The sequence below is a fragment of the Heterodontus francisci genome, chromosome 14 (genome assembly GCF_036365525.1).
Source record: "Heterodontus francisci isolate sHetFra1 chromosome 14, sHetFra1.hap1, whole genome shotgun sequence".
In the NCBI taxonomy this organism is placed as follows: domain Eukaryota; kingdom Metazoa; phylum Chordata; class Chondrichthyes; order Heterodontiformes; family Heterodontidae; genus Heterodontus; species Heterodontus francisci.
In genome coordinates, this window is record NC_090384.1 from 108542783 (window position 1) to 108562870 (window position 20088).

Consider the following 20088-nt stretch of genomic DNA (forward strand, 5'->3'; position numbering starts at 1 on the left):
AACTTGTTCCACCATTCAGTTAGATCATGGCTAATCTGTATCTTAACACCATTTACCTGCATTTGATAAAGCTCCTCATAAAAAAACTGTAGCGAAAGTTGAATGGAAGGCATATTATTGATGTGGTTAGGAAATTGGCTGAGCGGAAGGAGACAGAGTAGAGATAATGGGTGGGTACTCTAATTGGCAGGATAAGACTACGGATGTCCTGCAAGGATCTGTGTTGGGGTCTCAATTATTCACTGTATTTAGTAAAAGCTCAGATGATGCAATAGAAAGTTGCTTTTCCAAGTTTGCTGGTGACACAGAGATAGGCAGCATTGTAAACAGTGGAGATGGAGCATAAAATTGCAAGGAGATATTGATAAATTAAATGATTGAGCAAAATTGCTACTAGGGATGTCTACTAGCTTCCTTCAATCATAAGGTCAGAAGTGGGGATGTTCGCTGATTGCACAATGATCAGCACCATTCGTGACTCCTCAGATACTGAAGCAGTCCGTGTAGAAATGCAGCAAGACCTGGACAATATCCAGGCTTGAGCTGATAAGTGGCAAGTAACATTCGCGCCACACAAGTGCCAGGCAATGACCATCTCCAACAAGAGAGAATCTAACCATCTCCCCTTGACATTCAATGGCATTACCATCGCTGAATCCCCCACTATCCTGGGGGTCACCATTGACCAGAAACTGAACTGGATTAGCCACATAAATACCGTGGCTCAAGAGCTGGTCAGAGGCTAGGAATCCTGTGGCGAGTAACTCAGCTCCTGACTCCCCAAAGCCTGTCCACCATCTACAAGGCACAAGTCAGGAGTGTGATGGAATACTCTCCACTTGCCTGGATGGGTGCAGCTCCAACAACACTCAAGAAGCTCGACACCATCCAGGACAAAGCAGCCCACTAGATTGGCCCCCCACCCACAGACATTCACTCCCTTCACCACCGACGCACAGTGGCAGCAGTGTGTACCATCTACAAGATGCACTGCAGCAATGCACCAAGGCTCCTTAGACAGCACCTTCCAAACTCGTGACCTCTACCACCTCGAAGGACAAGGGCAGCAGATGCATGGGAGAACCTTCACCTGCAAGTTCCCCTCCGAGCCACAGACCATCCTGACTTAGAACTATATCACCGTTCCTTCACTGTCACTGGGTCAAAATCCTGGAACTCCCTTCCTAATAGCACTGTGGGTGTACCCACCCCACATAGACTTTTTGTCCGGTGGGCGGGACCTCCCACTCCACGTTAAATTCTGGCCAGAGAGATAGAGAAAAACAGAGAGAGAGCGAGACTGAGAGATAGAGAGAGACAGACAGAGATAGAGAGAGGGACAGAGAGAGAGAATAAGAGAAAGGGATGGAGAGACAAAGCGAGACAGAGAGAGAGAGACAGACAAAGCGAGAGACAGAGGGAGACAGAGATAAAGAAAGTGAGAGACGGAGAGAGACGGATGGAGAGACAGAGAGACAAAGCGAGAGAGAGAGACAGAAAGAGAGAGACGGAGTGAGATAGAGAGACACAGGTTGAGAGAGAGAGCGAGAGACGGAGGGAGACAGATAGACAGAGAGGGAGATGGCGGGAGACAGAGAGCGAGAGACGGAGGGAGATAGAGAGACACAGGGTGAGAGAGAGAGAGAGAGATGGAGGGAGATAGAGAGACACGGTGAGAGAGAGAGGGCTGGATTTAGCAGAGGCGGCAGGTATTCCACCATCAGGGCTGAGAGTTGCAACCGTTAGGACCCAGGGCTGCATTTGCTGGCAGCAGCCAATTAGGTAACTGCCTTTGGGGCTCCCATCCCCCACTGCCAAGAGCTGCCGACCCAATCAGAGGACCAGTAACTCCGCAGCCTCAGCAGCGCCACTGTTAGCAGTGGCCACTGCTGGGACTGCACCTGGAAGGCGAGGGTGTTCACCCTCAAAATCAGGTAAGTGGATCTCGGGGTGCCAGGACCAGTCAGGCAGGCTCTGTTGAGGGGTGGAGGGGAATCGCAGGCAGTGCCGTTGCCGCGGGGACGGCCATTAGCTACTGGAGGGCTCCTCTGTGGGCCAAAGAGTACCCAAAAAGGAGGGCCCCCCACCCGGAGCCTGCTGGGAGGGCTGCCAGGGTTTACCTGATGGTCTCCCCATGTGGCAGTGGGCTCCCTCAGCCACTGATAAAATTCCAGCAGAGGCGGAAAAAGGCCCTTAATTGGCCTAAAATAAAAACAAGAAATGCTGGAACCACTCAGCAGGTCTGGCAGCATCTGTGAAAAGAGAAGCAGAATTAACGTTTCGGATCAGTGACCCTTCTTCAGAACTGACAAATATTAGAAAAGTCACAGGTTATAAGCAAGTGAGGTGGGGGTGGGGCAAGAGATAACAAAGGAGAAGGTTTGGACCGGGCCACATAGCTGACCAAAACGTCATGGAGCAAAGGCAAACAATATGTTAATGGTGTGTTGAAAGACAAAGCATTAGTACAGATTAGGTGTTAATGAACTGAATATTGAACAGCAGCAAGTGCAAACCTGAAAAATAAACAGTGGGTAAACAAACTGAACAAACTAAGATGAAATGAAATAAATGCAAAAAAAAGATTGTAAAAAATGTAAAAAAGAATAAAAAAAGAAGAAAAAATAACTAAAAATGAAAGTAAAATGGGGGGCTGTCATGCTCTGAAATGATTGAACTCAATGTTCAGTCCGGCAGGCTGTAGTGTGCCTAATCGGTAAATGAGATGCTGTTCCTCGAGCTTGCGTTGATGTTCACTGGAACACTGCAGCAATCCCAGGATAGAGATGTGAGCATGAGAGCAGGGGGGAGTGTTGAAATGACAAGCAACCGGAAGCTCAGGGTCCTGCTTACGGACTGAGCGGAGATGTTCCGCAAAGCGGTCACTCAGTCTGCGCTTGGTCTCCCCAATGTAGAGGTGACCACATTGTGAGCAGCGAATACAGTATACTACATTGAAAGAAGTACAAGTAAATCGCTGCTTCACCTGAAAGGAGTGTTTGGGGCCTGGGATAGTGAGGAGAGAGGAGGTAAATGGGCAGGTATTACACCTCCTGCGATTGCAGGGGAAGGTGCCGTGGGACGGGGATGAGGTGGTGGGGGTAATGGAGGAGTGGACAAGGGTGTCGCGGAGGGAACGATCCCTTCGGAATGCTGACAGGGGAAGGGAGGGGAAGATGCGACTGGTAGTGGCATCACGCTAGAGGTGGCAGAAATGGCGGAGGATGATCCTTTGGATATGGAGGCTGAAGGGGCGGAAAGTGAGGACTTAATTGGCCACTTCAGTGGCTCAGTTGGACTTGGAGTGGGAGGGATGTCTACTAGCTTTCTTGCTGCTGGCAAAATGGCATGGAAACGGGAAGACAATGGGCATGTCACCCGACACCTCCTCACACCTTCTTACCAGCCTTCCCGCTTCCCAACACATCCAAACAGGGCTAGTAAAATTCAGCCCAGGGAGGCAGAGAGAGAGACAGACAGAGAGAGGGAGAGAGAGAGGGGCCAGAAAGAGAGAGACAAAGACAGAGAGAGGGAGGGACAGAGAGAGAGAGAGAGACACAGAGAGAGAGAGAGAGACAAAGACAGAGAGAGGGAGACAGAGAGAGAGGGAGACAAAGACAGAGAGAGGGAGGGACAGAGACTGTGAGAGAGAGGGGGCCAGAGAGAGAGAGAGAGAGAGAGAAGCAAAGACAGAAACATAGAGACAGAGATCAATTTTCAAAAATTGACATTCTTTTACAAAAGCAAAATACCGCAGGTGCTGGAAATCTGAACTCAAAACAGAAAGTGCTGGAAATACTCAGCAGCATCTGTGGAGAGAAACAGAGTTAACGTTTCAGGTCTGTGACCTTTCATCAGAACTCACTTTCTTTTCTGTTTTTTACCACTTCAGATATTGTGATGCGATGGTGTCTGATTATGATGGCTGTTGAGAGAGTGAAGAAAGTGATGGAAGAGTGGCCTGGTCTCCATTGCTCACTGAAAACACCATGCAGAAACACTAGCTGTGATCATTACTTTGACTGGCCGGACCTGGATGAGAAAAATGAAGACATGTAAGTTTTCATCTGAGTGACTGTGCTCGCCTGAATAACTCTAGGCTGCTTCAATGCTTGGCAAATTGGTAATTAGAATGTTTTAGCAGACAAGAGAATTACAGCAGAGATTATAACACGGAATGACTCAGAGCGGGAGGGAGCAGAGTAGGAAATTACCTGGACTGATATGTGAGGGATGGTGTGAGACAATTGGTGCGAGACAGTATTGACTAGGCACCGGGCTTGCTTATAGGCTGGAGGACCTTTCCCAGTACAGTGCTTGCTGTTATTCTAGAAATAAACCAGACCTCAGCTTTCTAGAGGAATGAAGTACAATAGCAAAGAAAGTTGTAGTAAACCTTTATAAATCACTGGGTCGGCCTCAGCTGGAGGATTGTGTCCAATTCAAGGCTGAGTTAGACTGATTTTTGATCTACATAGGCGTTAAGGTTATGGGGGGCAGATAGGTAAGTGGAGTTAAGGCCACAATCAGATCAGCTATGATCTTATTGAATGGTGGAGCAGGTTTGAGGGGCTGAATGGCCTATTCCTGCTCCTAATTCTTGCAATTCTGGACACAAATTTTAGGAATGATGTCATGGTTTTGGAGAGGATGGAGAGGAGATTTACTTGAATGGTTCACAGGGATGAGGGACTTCAGTTATTTGCAGAGACTGGAGAAGCTGGGATTGTTCTCCTTAGAGCAGAGAAGGTTAAGAGGAGATTTAATAGAGCTGTTCAAAAAATAATGAAGTGTTTTGATAGAGTAAATAAGGAGAAACTGTTCCCACTACCAGGAGGGTTGGTAACCAGAGGATAAAGATTTGTGGTAATTGGTAAAAGAACTAGAGAGAAGATAAGGAGAAATGTTTGTTTACCCAGCGAGTTGTTGTGATCTGGAACGCGCTGCCTGAAAGGGCGGTGGAAGCAGATTCAATAGTAACTTTCAAAAGGCAATTGGATAAATACCTGAAAGGGAAAATTTTGCAGGGCTTTGGGGAAAGAGCAGGGGTAGTGGGAGTAATTGGATAGCTCTTTCAAACAGCCAGCACAGACACAGTGGGTCAAATGGCCTCCCTCTCTGCTGTAAGATTCTCTAAGTATTTGAGAAGGTAGAATGTAAAAGAGGAATGGACAGGGAAATGGGATTTGAGTAGATAATTCCAATTTGCAGAGCTAGCACCAGATCTCTACGATGGGCTGAATGGCCTCCTGCTGTGCTGTAATTTCTAAACTCTAAACTAGAATTTCCAGGAATTTAGGGGAGCACAACTGGGATGAATTTCAGCAGAAAGAGGAACGTACAATCTGATTTGGACTTGTATCTAGGCAGTCAGTGCTTCTTACACCTGCCCTCATGACGTTGCTGTGGAACTTTGGGAGTGTTTTTTATTTATTTAGAGATGCAGCACTGAAACAGGCCCTTCGGCCCACCAAGTCTGTGCCGACCACCTATTTATACTAACCCTACAGTAATCCCATATTCCCTACCACCTACCTACACTAGGGGAAATTTACAATGGCCAATTTACCTATCAACCTGCAAGTCTTTGGCTGTGGGAGGAAACTGGAGCACCCGGCGGAAACCCACGCGGTCACAGGGAGAACTTCCAAACTCCGCACAGGCAGTACCCAGAATCGAACCCGGGTCCCTGGAGCTGTATGCCTGCGGTGCTAACCACTGCACCACTGTGCCGCCCACAGTTTACGGCTGCTCCTGGGCTATCCCAGGAATTCTGCACAGCGTGGACTGATAGACCTAAACCTCCCACTGTAACCTCGGCCTCCTACACTTTTTCATTGAAGCTCAACTCAAACTCAGAGATCAGCACCTCATCTTTGTACTGGGTACTTTTGAGCTTGCTGTACAGTAGCTTTGTGGTTATGTTGGTGGATTAGTAATCTAGAGGTCTGGAGTAATGAGTTTAAATCCCAGTACAGCAGCTGGGGAATTTAAAATTAGTTAATTGAATCACAGAATCTTTACAGTGCAGAAGGAGGCCATTCGGCCCGTCGTGTCTGCACTGACTTTCCGAATGAGCATTTCACCTAGTTCCATTCCCCTGCCTTCTCCCCGTAATCCTGCACATTCTCTTTTTCATATAACTGTCTAATTCCCTTTTGAATGCTTCAATTGAACCTGCCTCCACCTCGTTCTCAGGCAGCGCATTCCAGACCTTAACCACTCTCTGTGTGAAGAGTTTTTCTTCATGTCACTTTTGCTTCTCTTACCAAATACTTTAAATATGTGTCCTCTCGTTCTCGATCCTTTCATGAGTGGGAACAGTTTCTCTCTATCTACTCTGTCCAGACCCCTCATGATTTTGAATACCTCTATCAAATCACCTCTCAGCCTTCTCTTCTCCAAGGAAAACAGTCTTAACTTCTCCAATCTATCTTCAGAACTGAAATTCCTCATCCCTGGAACCATTCTCACGCTAAATAAATTTGGAATATAAAGCTAGTTTCAGTGATGGTGACTATGAAACTACTGGATTGTTGTAAAAACCCATCTGGTTCACTAATGTCCTTTTAGGGAAGGAAATCAGCTGTCTTTACCCGGTCTGGCCTACATGTGACTCCAGACCCACAGCAATGTGGTTGACTTTTAACTGCCCTCTGAAATGGCCCAGCAAGACACTCAAGTTATACCAAAGTTACGACAAAACCTAATAAAAATAAAACCGGACGGAGCACCCGGCATCAACTGCAGCACTGGAAATGACAAAGACAAAACCTGCCCAGCCGACCCTGCAAAGCCCTCCTTACTTACATTTAGGGGCTTGTGCCAAACTTGGGAGACTAGTCAAACAACTGACTGACATAGTCATACTCACCGAATCATACCTTACAGCCAGACTCCTCTACCACAATCCCCAGGTGTGTCTTGTCCCACTGGCAGGACAGAGCCATCAGAGGTGAAAGCACAGTGGTAAACAGTCCAGAGGGAGTTGCCCTGGGAGTCCTCAACATTAGCTCTAGGCGCCATGAAGTCTCAAGGCATGAGGTCAAACATGGGCAAGGAAACCTCCTACTGATTACCATCTACCACACTGCCCCCCCCCCACCCCACCACACCCCTCAGCTGATGAATCAGTACTCCTCCATGTTGAACACCACTTGCAAGAAGCACTAAGGGTGGCAAGGGCACAGAATGTACTCTGGGTGGGGAACTCCAATGTCCATCACCAAGAGTGGCTCGGTAGCACCACTACTGACCGAGCTGGCCGAGTCCTAAAGGACATAACTGCTAGACTGGGTCTGCAGCAGGTGGTGAGGGAACCAACAAGAGGGAAAAACCTACTTGACTTTGTCCTCACCAATCTATCTGTCGCTGATGCTTCTGTCCATGACAGTATTGATAGAGGTGACCACTGCTCAGTCCTTGTGGAGACGAAGTCCCTTCACATTGAGGATACCGTCCATCGTGTTGTCTGGCACTATCACCGTGCTAAATGGGATAGATTTCGAACAGATCTAGCAATGCAAAACTGGGCATCCATGAGGCACTGTGGGCCATCAGCAGCAGCAGAATTGTACTCAACCACAGTCTGTAACCTCATGGCCCGGCATATCCCCCACTCTACCATTACCATCAAGCCAGGAGACCAACCCTGGTTCAATGAAGAGTGCAGGAGGGCATGCCAGGAGCAGCACCAGGCATACCTCAAAATGAGGTATCAACCTGGTGAAGCTACAACACAGGACTATCTGCGTGCTAAAGAAGGAAGCAGCATGTTATAGACCAGGGTTGTCCAACATACAGCCCACAGGCCAGGATCCGGCCCACCAAATGTTTCCATCTGGCCTGTGGATGCAAGCTGTTCCCAGGGCCGTTCCTCATCCTCACCGTGACTGGCGGAGAAAATTCCGTTTGTCAGTCCAGCTGCTGACATCAGGAACAGCCATTTCCCAACAGACTTGGTGTTTTCCGGCAGATTCTGACTTTTTTTTTTAAAAAGCCTGCGGGCAGAGATTGACTACTTAAGTAACCAAAAACAATGCCAGGTATGCCACTAAATCAGTTTTCAATATAGTGACGAGAAAGTAAGTAAATAAATTAGTCTTCTCATTTATAGCTTCTTCAAAAAACATGTACATTTATTGTTTTTATTAGTATGCTTAATTTTTAATGCCTTTATCTTTCGAAATTTGCTCACCAGCCCTCCAGGCGAGCAAAAATCGCAATGTTGGACAACCCTGTTATAGACCGAGGCAAACGATCCCACAACCAACAGATCAGATCTAAGCTCTGCAGTCCTGCCACATCCAGTTGTGAATGGTGGTGGACAATTAAAGAACTAGCCGGAGGAGGAGGCTCCACAAATATCCCCATCCTTAATGATGGGGGAGCCCAGCACATCAGTGTAAAAGATAAGGCTGAAGCATTTGCAACAATCTTCAGCCAGAAGTGCCGAATGGATGATCCATCTCAGCCTCCTCCTGAAGTCCTCAGCATCACAGATGCCAGTCCTCAGCCACTTCCGTTCACTCCACATGATGTCATAAATGGCTGAGTGCACAGAATACAACAAAGTCTATGAGTCCTGACAACATCCCAGTTCTAGTACTGAAGACTAATGCTCCAGAACCAGTCACACCACTAGCAAGCTGTTCCAGTACAGCTACAACACTGGCATCTACCTGACAATGTAGGAAATTGCCCAGGTATGTCTCGACTCATGGACAGTCTCTCCTATGCCTGTAACTTGTTCTCCTTGACTGTAAGTGTCAAAAAAACTGTGGTCATGGGACAAGGTGTCACATCTCTGCCTATGATCACACTAAATAACACCCCACGGGAAGTGGTTAGCAAATTCTGCTACCTTGGATCCACGGTGACAGAAAATCTGTCCATTGATGCAGAGCTCGATCCACACACAGCGAAAGCAGCTACCACCTTTGGCTCACTCGCGACATGTGCATGGAATAACACTAAGCTGATCCTTAGGACCAAGCTGATGGTTTACAAGGCCTGTGTTCTCTGCACCTTGCTGTATGGCTGTGAAACATGGGCGACTTACAGCTACCAGGAAAAGAAGCTCAATAATTTCCATCTGCGCTGTCTGCAGTGCATTGTGGGTATACCCTGGCAAGGTAAATGCAGCAGTCCTCTCAAAGGCAGAGCTCCCAAGTGTGCTGGCACTAATCAAACAGAGGGGGCTTCGGTGGATCAGACACGTCCGCAGGATGGAAGATGGTCACATACCCAAGGATCTTCTGTGTGGTGAGGTAGCTGGGGACAGACGACCAGTGGGGCCCCCAAATCTTCGCTTCAAGGATGCTTGCAAGCGTGACATGAAGGCCCTAAATGTCGACTATCGCACCTGGGAGTCACTAGCTGGTGAAAGAGGGAAATGGCGACACATCCTGTGGACTGGTGTGTACTACCGCGATGACCAGTTGCTACAGCAGCTTGGCAACAGGCACCAACATCAAAAACAACAACTCACAGCATCACTTGGCAGCTTCACGTGCAACACTGTTGGCAGAACCTGCCTCAAAGATTGGCCTTCACAGCCATCAGCAGAGATGCACCAAGAGAAGACACCCCACCTAGATGGATTGTTTGCTGCATGTCTGTCACCTTTTGTAGATGGAAGAATTCTAACCATGTCTTGTCCGCAAAAAGCAGGACAATTCCAATCAGGTCAATTACCACCCCATTAGTCGACTCTCAATCATCAGTAAAGTGATGGAAGATGTCGTCAACAATCCTATCAAGTGGCACTTAACAATAACCTGCTCAGTGATGCTCAGTTTGGGTTCCGCAAGGGCCACTCAGCTCCTGACCTCATGACAGCCTTGGTCCAACATGGACAAAACAGCTGAATTCCAGAGGTGAGGTGAGAGTGACTGCCCTTGACATCAAGGCAACATTTGATCGAGTATGGCATCAAGGAGCCCCAGCAAACCTGGAGTCAATGGAAATCGGGGGGGGATATTCTCCGCTGGTTGGAGTCATACTTAGCGCAAAGGAAGATGGTTGTGGTTGTTGGAGGTCAATCATCTGAGCTCCAGGAGATCACTGCAGGAGTTCCTCAGGGTAGTGTCCTGGGCCCAACCATCTTCAGCTGCTTCATCAATGACCTTGCCTCCATCATAAGGTCAGAAGTGGGGATGTTCGCTGATGATTGCACAATGTTCAGCACCATTCGTGACTCCTCAGATACTGAAGCAGTCCGTGTAGAAATGCAGCAAGACTCCATTTCTGCATCATCTCTGGCTTGTCTAAAAGCTCAGTCCTCTGCCCCCTACTACCTTTCATTTGGATGCATCTTGGTAACATGATCTGCAAGCACTGGATCAGCTCTCATATATGTAAGGACGGCACCCAACTTTGCCTTTCTCCTATAATCCTTAAACTGTCACTGCACCGTTTGAGATTAAGTGCCGAATTAGCCAACATTTTCACAGCTCAACAGTGGCATTACAATTATAAAGGCCTTGACTTGATAGCTCCGTGAAGGGCTAGTATGCACATAATGGCCTAATGGCCTCCTTCTGTACTGTAAATGACTCTGACTGTATGACCTGAATAAGATTCCGGCTTGGACTAATAAGTGGCAAGTAACGTTCATGCCACACAAATGCTGGGCTCATTGCAGGCCGTGGTGGGAAATATGGCCAAACCTTTTGCCATGAATTCATTTAAAAAGAGTTTTCCATTCCTACAGCAAAGTGTACCATCTCCAAGACCCCATCCACCACCTGAAACAGCACGTTCCAAACCCGCGACCTCTACCACCTCGCAGGACAAGCGCAGCAGATGCATGGGAACACCACCACCTGTAAGTTCCCCTCCAAGTCACACACCATCCTGACTTGGAACTATATCGCCGTTTCTTCACTGTCGCTGGGTCAAAATCCTGGAACTCCCTTCCTAACAGCACTGTGGGTGTACCTACCCCACATGGACTGCAGCGGTTCAAGAAGGCAGCTCACCACCACCTTCTCAAGGGTAATTAGGGATGGGCAATAAATGCTGGCCTGGCCAGTGACGCCCACATCCCATGAATAATAAAAAAAATACTGACTTTGATATCTATAGCCTCCAAGGTTTCTGGTGATTCAGGATTGGGTGTGTTAGTACTAGCTGGGGGGCGGTGAGGGTGGTTAGTGTAGGACTTCCTGTTGAACGCGTTGATGGTGGAAATGCCAGTGCACTGGAGGTCCCTAAATCCTGCTCTGCTTATCCTGTACTTGTTTTGGACCCAACTCCCTCCCCAGTTCCCCCTCTGCTCCAGTACCATCTCTTGTTTTGATTTTAAACTCTGCATCTTACCCATATTTACCCTCCATCTCTCTGTCTATCTCTGTTTTTCTATCTCTTTCCCGATCTCTCTGTCTCACTCTTTGGTCTCTCTTTCCCTTTCTCCCTCCATCTCTCCCGGCCTCTATTTCTCCCTCTATCTCTATATTTTTCTGTCTGTCACTGCTTTAGTTTAGTTTAACTCTCTCACTGCTTCTCTCTATCTCTCTCTCTCTCGCTCTGTCTCTCTCATTCCCTCCCCCTCTCTCTCTGCATCCCTGTCTTACTCTGTCTGTCTGTCTCCATCTCTGTCTCTCTCGCTCTTTATATGTCACTCTTACTGTCTCTTTCTTTCTCTCATTCCCTCCCTCTCTGTTTCTTTCTCTTTCTTTCTCTCCCTCTCTGTCTCTCCCCCTCTCTGTTTCTCTGTGTCTCTATTTCTCTTTCTCTCCCTCTCTCTGTTGCTCTCCCTTTTTTCTCTATCTCTCTCTCCCTCCTTCTTTCTGTCTCTGTCTCTTTCTCTCTCCCTCTCTCGCTGTTGTTCCCTGTCTCCATTTCTCTCTCCTTTCTCTCTCTCTCTCTTTCTGTTGCTCGCTGTTTCTCTTTCTTTCACTTCACTTTCCCCTACCCTTCCTTTCTTCTGCTCCTATTTGAATGCTGCTTATCTTTATTTTCCCAGGTCCGGTGAAGGGTTCAAAGGGTTAACCAGCCTGTTCTCTCCTGAGTTGTTGCTCGACCTGCTGAGTGTTTTCAACATTTGGTGTTTTATTTATTATTGGTGAACAGACTAAACTTGTTGTGCAGGTTGCAACATAGGTACAGTGGCCTTATCACTTTTAACATTAATTCAAGGAATGTGGGCAGTCCCTTATCATTTTTTAACATTACTGCATAGGATGTGGGTGTCACTGGCCAGTCCAGCATTTATTGCCCATCCCTAATTGTCCTTGAGAAGGTGGTGGTGAGCTGCCTTCTTGAACTGCTGCAGTCCATGTGGGGTAGGGACACCCACAGTGCTGTTAGGAAGGGAGTTCCAGGATTTTGACCCAGCGACAGTGAAGGAACGGCGATATAGTTCCAAGTCAGGATGGTGTGTGACTTACATAAGACCATAAGAAATAGGAGCAGGAGTAGGCCATTCTGCCCCTCAAGCCTGCTCCACCATTCAATACAATCATGGCTGATCTGCCCCAGACTTCAACTCCTCTTTCGCGCCAGCTCCTCATCGCCCTCAACTCCCCGATATTTCAAAAATCTATCTACCTCCTCTTTAACTACTTTCAGTGATGTAGCCTCCACAACTCTCTGGGGTGGAGAATTCCAGACATTAACTACCCTCTGAGAGAAGAAATTCCTTTGCATCTCTGTTTTAAACGAGTGTCCCCTTATTCTGTAACTGTGTCCTCTAGTTCGAGATTCCCCCACTAGTGGAAACATCTTCTCAACATCTACCCTGTCAAGCCCCCTCAGAATCTTGTAGGTTTCAATAAGATCACCCCTCATTCTTCTAAACTCTAATGAATAAAGGCCTAACCTGTTTAGCCGTTCTTGATGAGACAACCCCTTCATCCCAGGAATCAGTCTCGTGAATCTCTTTTGAACTGCCTCCAATGCTAGTATATCCTTTCTTAAATACGGGGACCAAAACTGTATGCAGTACTCCAGGTGTGACCTCACCAACACCCTGTACAGTTGTAACAAGACTTCCCTATTTTTAAACTCCAACCCCTAGCAATAAAGACCAAAATTCCATTTGCCTTCTTAATTACTTGCTGCATCTGCATGCTAATTTTTTGTGTTTCATGTACAAGAACACCCAGATCCCTCTGTGCTGCACTTTTTTGAAGTCTCTCTCCATTTAAATAGTCTGCCTTTTGATTCTTCCTACCAAAGTGAATGACCTCACACTTTCCTACATTAAACTCCATCTGCCAAGTTTTTGCCCACTCTCTCAACCTATCTATATCCCTTTGCAGATTCTGTGTCCTCATCACAACATGCCCTCCCACCTATTATTGTATCATCAGCAAATTTGGATATATTACACTCTGCCCCTTCTCCAAGTCATTAATATAGATAGTAAATAATTGAGGCCCTAGGACTGATCCTTGTGACACTCCACTAGTTACGTCTTTCCAACCTGAAAAAGACCCATTAATCCCCACTCTCTCTTCTGTAAGTTAACCAATCCTCAATCCATGCTAATACATTACCCCCAATACCATGAGCTCCTATCTTGTGCAATAATCTTTTATGTGGCATCTTATCAAATGCTTTCTGGAAATCCAAATACACAACATCTACCGGTTCCCCTTTATCAAATCTGCTTGTTATATCCTCAAAGAACTCTAGCAAAATTGTCAAACATGATTTCTCTTTCACAAAACCATGTTGACTCTGTTTGATTGCGTTAAGCTTTTCTAAATGTCCTAATTCTTCTTTAATAATGGACTCTAGCATTTACCCAATGACCAATGTTGGGCTGACTGGCCTATAGTTTCCTGCTTTTTGTGTCCCTCCCTTCCTGAACAGGGGCGTCACATTAGCGGTTTTCCAATCTGCTGGTACCCTCCTGGATTCCAGTGAATTCTGGAATATTTCAACCAATGCCTCCACTATCTCTGCAGCCACTTCCTTTAAAACCCTTGGATGTAGGCCATCAGGTCCTGGCGACTTGTCTGCCTTTAGTCCCATTAGTTTGTCAAATACTTTGTCCCTTGTGATAGAGACTGTTACAAGATCTTTCCTCCCATTAGCTCCTTGTTTACCTGATATCTGTGGGATGTTTATAGTATCCTTCACCGTGAAGACTGATGCAAAATATTGGTTTAAATTATCTGCCATTTCCCTGTTCCCAGTTATCAATTCTCCAGTCGCATCCTTCAAGGGTCCCACGCTCACTTTAGCTACTCTCTCTTTATATACCCGTAGAAGCTCTTGCTGTTTGTTTTTATATTTCTTGCCAATTGTAGCGCCCTTCTTACACGCCTCCGTTATTTCCTGATTTATAGTTTGTTCTACAGTGAGGCAACTCTTCGGGGGCCGATAGACCACTCCCACCCGTGACTTCTTCCCTTTGCTATTCCTTATTTCCACCCAAACTGATTCCACATCACGATCTATTGCACCGATATCACTTCTCACCACCGCACTGATACCTTCCTTTATTAACATAGAAACATAGAAAATAGGAGCAGGAGAAGGCCATTTGGCCCTTCAAGCCTGCTCCGCCATTCATTATGATCATGGCTGATCATCCAACTTAGTAGCCTGTTCCCGCTTTCCCCCCATATCCTTTGATCCCTTTCGCCCCAAGAGCTATATCTAACTCCGTCTTGAAAACATACAATGTTTTGGCCTCAACTGCTTTCTGTGGTAGCAAATTCCACAGGCTCACCACTCTCTGGGTGAAGAAATTTCTCCTCATCTCAGACCTGAAAGGTTTACCCCATATCCTTAAACTGTGACCCCTGGTTCTGGACTCCCCCACCATCGGGACCATCCTTCCTGCATCTACCCTGTCAAGTCCTGTTAGAATTTTATAGGTTTCTATGAGATTCCCCCTCACTCTTCTGAACTCCAGCGAATATAATCCTAACCAACTCAATCTCTCCTCATACATCAGTCCCCCATCCCAGGAATCAGTCTGGTAACAAAGCTACTTCACCTCCTTTACCTTTCTGCCTATTTTTCCGGAATGTCGAATACCCTTGAATAATGAATTCCCAGTCTTGGTCACCCTGCAACCATGTCTCTGTAATAGCTATCAAGTCATATTCATTTATTTCTATTTGTGCCGTCAACTCATCTATCTTGTTACAAATGCTGCGTGCATTCAGATAAAGAGCCTTAAGCTTTGACTTTTTACCATTATTACTCATTCTGCTTCTAATTTTTGCTGCACTCTTCTGCTGATATTTTCTGCTCCTTCCTGTCATACTTTGACTACCATTCGCCTCTTCACTACCTCCGCTCTCTCGTTTCTTTTTGATTTTTTAAACTTGCCTTCAAGTGGGCAGTGGCGTAATGGTATTATCACTGGACTAGTAACCCAAAGACCCAGGGTATTTCTCTGGGGACATGGGTTCGAATCCCACCACAGCAGAAGGTGGAATTTGAATTTAATTAATAAATCTGGAATTAAAAGCTAGTCTAATGATGGCCATGCAACCATTGTCGATTGTGGTAAAAACCCATCTGGTTCACTAATGTCCTTTAGGGAAGGAAATCTGCTGTCCTTACCTGGTCTGGCCCACATGTGACTCCAGACCCACAGCAATGTGGTTAACTCTTACATGCCCTCTGAAATGGCCTAGTAAGCCACTCAGTTGTATCAAACCACTATGAAGTCAATAAAAAGGAATGAAACCGGACGGACCACCCGGCATCGACCTAGGCACCGGAAATGACAACGGCAAACCCAGCCCTGTCGACCCTGCAAAGTCCTCCTTACTAACATCTGGGGGCTTGTGCCAAAGTTAGGAGAGCTGTCCCACAGACTAGTCAAGCAACAGCCTGACATAGTCATACTCACAGAATCATACCTTACAGACAATGTCCCAGACACTGCCATCACCATCCCCGGGTATGTCCTGTCTCACCGGCAGGACAGACCCACCAGAGGTGGTGGCACAGTGGTCTACAGTATCGAGGGAGTTGCCCTGGGAGTCCTCAACATTGACTCCGGACCCCATGAAGTCTCATGGCATCAGGTCAAACATGGGCAAGGTAACCTCCTACTGATTACCACCTACCGCCCTCCCTCAGCTGATGAGTCAGTACTCCACCATGTTGAACACCACTTGGAGGAAGCACTGAGGGTGGCAAGGGCACAGAATGTACTCTGGGTGGGGGACTTCAATATCCATCACCAAGAGTGGCTCGGTAGCACCACTACTGACCGAGCTGGCCGAGTCCTAAAGGACATAGATGCTAGACTGGGTCTGCGGCAGGTGGTGAGGGAACCAACACGAGGGAAAAACATAATTGACCTCGTCCTCACCAATCTGCCTGCCGCAGATGCATCTGTCCATGACAGTATTGGTCGGAGTGACCACCGCACAGTCATCGTGGAGACAAAGTCCCACCTTCACATTGAGGATACCGTCCATCGTGTTAGAATTAGAATTAGAACATTACAGCGCAGTACAGGCCCTTCGGCCCTCGATGTTGCGCCGACCTGTGAAACCATCTGACCTACACTATTCCATTTTCATCCATATGTCTATCCAATGACCACTTAAATGCCCTTAAAGTTGGCGAATCTACTACTGCTGCAGGCAGGGCGTTTCACGCCCTTACTACTCTCTGAGTAAAGAAACTACCTCTCACATCTGTCCTATATCTATCACCCCTCAACTTGAAGCTATGTCCCCTCGTGTTTGCCATCACCATCCGAGGAAAAAGACTCTCACTATCCACCCTATCTAACCCTCTGATTATCTTATATGTCTCTATTAAGTCACCTCTCCTCCTCCTTCTCTCCAACGAAAACAACCTCAAGTCCCTCAGCCTTTCCTCGTAAGACCTTCCCTCCATACCAGGCAACATCCTAGTAAATCTCCTCTGCACCCTTTCCATAGCTTCCACATCCTTCCTATAATGCGGTGACCAGAACTGCACGCAATACTCCAGGTGCGGTCTCACCAGAGTTTTGTACAGCTGCAGCATGACCTCGTGGCTCCGAAACTCGATCCCCCTACTAATAAAAGCGAACACACCATATGCCTTCTTAACAGCCCTATTAACCTGGGTAGCAACCTTCAGGGATTTATGCACCTGGACACCAAGATCTCTCTGTTCATCTACATTACCAAGAATCTTCCCATTAGCCCAGTACTCTGCATTCCTGTTACTCCTTCCAAAGTGAATCACCTCACACTTTTCCACATTAAACTCCATTTGCCATCTCTCAGCCCAGCTCTGCAGCCTATCTATGTCCCTCTGTACCCTACAACATCCTTCGGCACTATCCACAACTCCACCGACCTTAGTGTCATCTGCAAATTTACTAACCCACCCTTCCACACCCTCTTCCAGGTCATTTATAAAAATGGCAAACAGCAGTGGCCCCAAAACAGATCCTTGCGGTACACCACTAGTAACTAAACTCCAGGATGAACATTTGCCATCAACCACCACCTTCTGTCTTCTTTCAGCTAGCCAATTTCTGATCCAAAGCTCGAAATCACCTTCAACCCCATACTTCCGTATTTTCTGCAATAGCCTCCCGTGGGGAACCTTATCAAACACCTTACTGAAATCCATATACACCACATCCACTGCTTTACCCTCATCCACCTGTTTGGTCACCTTCTCGAAAAACTCAATAAGGTTTGTGAGGCACGACCTACCCGTCACAAAACCGTGCTGACTATCTCTAATGAACTTATTCTTTTCAAGATGATTATAAATCCTGTCTCTTATAACCTTTTCCAACATTTTACCCACAACCAAAGTAAGGCGCACAGGTCTATAATTACCAGGGCTGTCTCTACTCCCCTTCTTGAACAAGGGGACAACATTTGCTATCCTCCAGTCTTCCGGCACTATTCCTGTCGACAATGACGACATAAAGATCAAGGACAAAGGCTCTGCAATCTCCTCCCTAGCTTCCCAGAGAATCCTAGGATAAATCCCATCTGGCCCAGGGGACTTATCTATTTTCACACTTTCCAAAATTGCTAACACCTTCTCCTTGTGAACCTCAATCCCATCTAGCCTAGTAGCCTGAATCTCAGTATTCTCAACAACATTTTCTTTCTCTACTGTAAATACTGACGCAAAATATTCATTTAACACTTCCCCTATCTCCTCTGATTCCACACACAACTTCCCACTACTATCCTTGATTGGCCCTAATCTAACTCTAGTCATTCTTTTATTCCTGATATACCTATAGAAAGCCTTAGGGTTTTCCCTGATCCTATCCACCAATGACTTCTCGTGTCCTCTCCTTGCTCTTCTTAGCTCTCCCTTTAGATCCTTCCTGGCTAGCTTGTAGCTCTCAAGCGCCCTAACTGAGCCTTCACGTCTCATCCTAACATAAGCCGCCTTCTTCCTCTTGACAAGCGCTTCAACTTCTTTAGTAAACCACGCTCCCTCGCTCGACAACTTCCTCCCTGCCTCACAGGTACATACTTATCAAGGACACACAGTAGCTGCTCCTTGAATAAGCTCCACATTTCGATTGTTCCCATCCCCTGCAGTTTCCTTCCCCATCCTACGCATCCTAAATCTTGCCTAATCGCATCATAATTTCCTTTCCCCCAGCTATAATTCTTGCCCTGCGGTATATACCTGTCCCTGCCCATCGCTAAGGTAAACCTAACCGAATTGTGATCACTATCACCAAAGTGCTCACCTACATCTAAATCTAACACCTGGCCGGGTTCATTTCCCAGTACCAAATCCAATGTGGCATCGCCCCTGGTTGGCCTGTCTACATACTGTGTCAGAAAACCCTCCTGCACACACTGGACAAAAACTGACCCATCTAAAGTACTCGAACTATAGTATTTCCAGTCGATATTTGGAAAGTTAAAGTCCCCCATAACAACTACCCTGTTACTCTCGCCCCTGTCGAGAATCATCTTCGCTATCCTTTCCTCTACATCTCTGGAACTATTTGGAGGTCTATAAAAGACTCCCAACAGGGTAACCTCACCTCTCCTGTTTCTAACCTCGGCCCATACTACCTCAGTAGACGAGTCCTCAAACGTCCTTTCTGTCGCTGTAATACTCTCCTTGATTAACAATGCCACACCCCCCCCTCTTTTACCATTTTCTCTGTTTTTACTGAAACATCTAAATCCCGGAATCTGCAACATCCATTCCTGCCCCTGCTCGACCCATGTCTCCGAAATGGCCACTACATCGAGATCCCAGGTACTAACCCATGCTGCAAGCTCACCCACCTTATTCCGGATGCTCCTGGCGTTGAAGTAGAAGTGTTGTGTGGCACTAACACCGTGCTAAATGGGATAGATTTCGAACAGATCTAGCAATGGAAAACTGGGCAGGAGCAGCACCAGGCATACCTCAAAATGAGGTGTCAACCTGGTGAAGCTACAACACAGGACTTTCTGCGTGCCAAACTGCATAAGCAGCATGCGATAGACAGAGCCAAGCGATCCCATAACCAATGGATCAGATCTAAGCTCTGCAGTCCTGCCACATCCAGCCGTGAATGGTGGTGGACAATTAAACAACTAACTGGAGGAGGTGACTCCACAAATATCCCCATCCTCAATGATGGGGGAGCCCAGCACATCAGTGCGAAAGATAAGGTTGAAGCATTTGCAACAATCTTCAGCCAGAAGTGCTGAGTTGATGATCCATCTCGGCCTCCTCCTGAAGTCCCCAGCATCACAGATGCCAGACTTCAGCCAATTTGATTCACTCCGCGTGATATCAAGAAACGACTGAAGGCTCTGGATACTGCAAAGGCTATGGGCCCTGACAACATTCCGGCAATAGTACTGAAGGCCTGTGCTCCAGAACTTGCCGCACCCCTAGCCAAGCTGTTCCAGTACAGTTACAACACTGGCTTTTCCCCTGCAATGTGGAAAATTGCCCAGGTATGTCCTGTACACAAAAAGCAGGACAAGTCCAACACGGCCAACTACCGCCCCATTAGCCTACTCTCAATCATCAGTAAAGTGATGGAAGGTGTCACCAACAGTGCCATCAAGCGGCACTTGCTTAGCAATAACCTTCTCAGTGATGCTCAGTTTGGGTTCCGCCAGGGCCACTCAGCTCCTGACCTCATTACAGCCTTGGTTCAAACATGGACAACAG

At 46.9% G+C, this 20088-nt stretch overlaps 1 protein-coding gene across 1 annotated transcript in view; it reads left to right on the forward strand.

Moving 5' to 3' along the window:
* si:ch211-210p4.6 (malignant fibrous histiocytoma-amplified sequence 1) overlaps positions 1 to 20088 on the forward strand; it is a 104880-nt gene that overhangs the window by 54437 nt on the left and 30355 nt on the right. The window contains exon 8 of the mRNA XM_068046745.1: positions 3893 to 4055. Coding sequence (XP_067902846.1) covers positions 3893 to 4055 — 163 coding nt within the window. The remainder of the gene's footprint in view (positions 1 to 3892; positions 4056 to 20088) is intronic.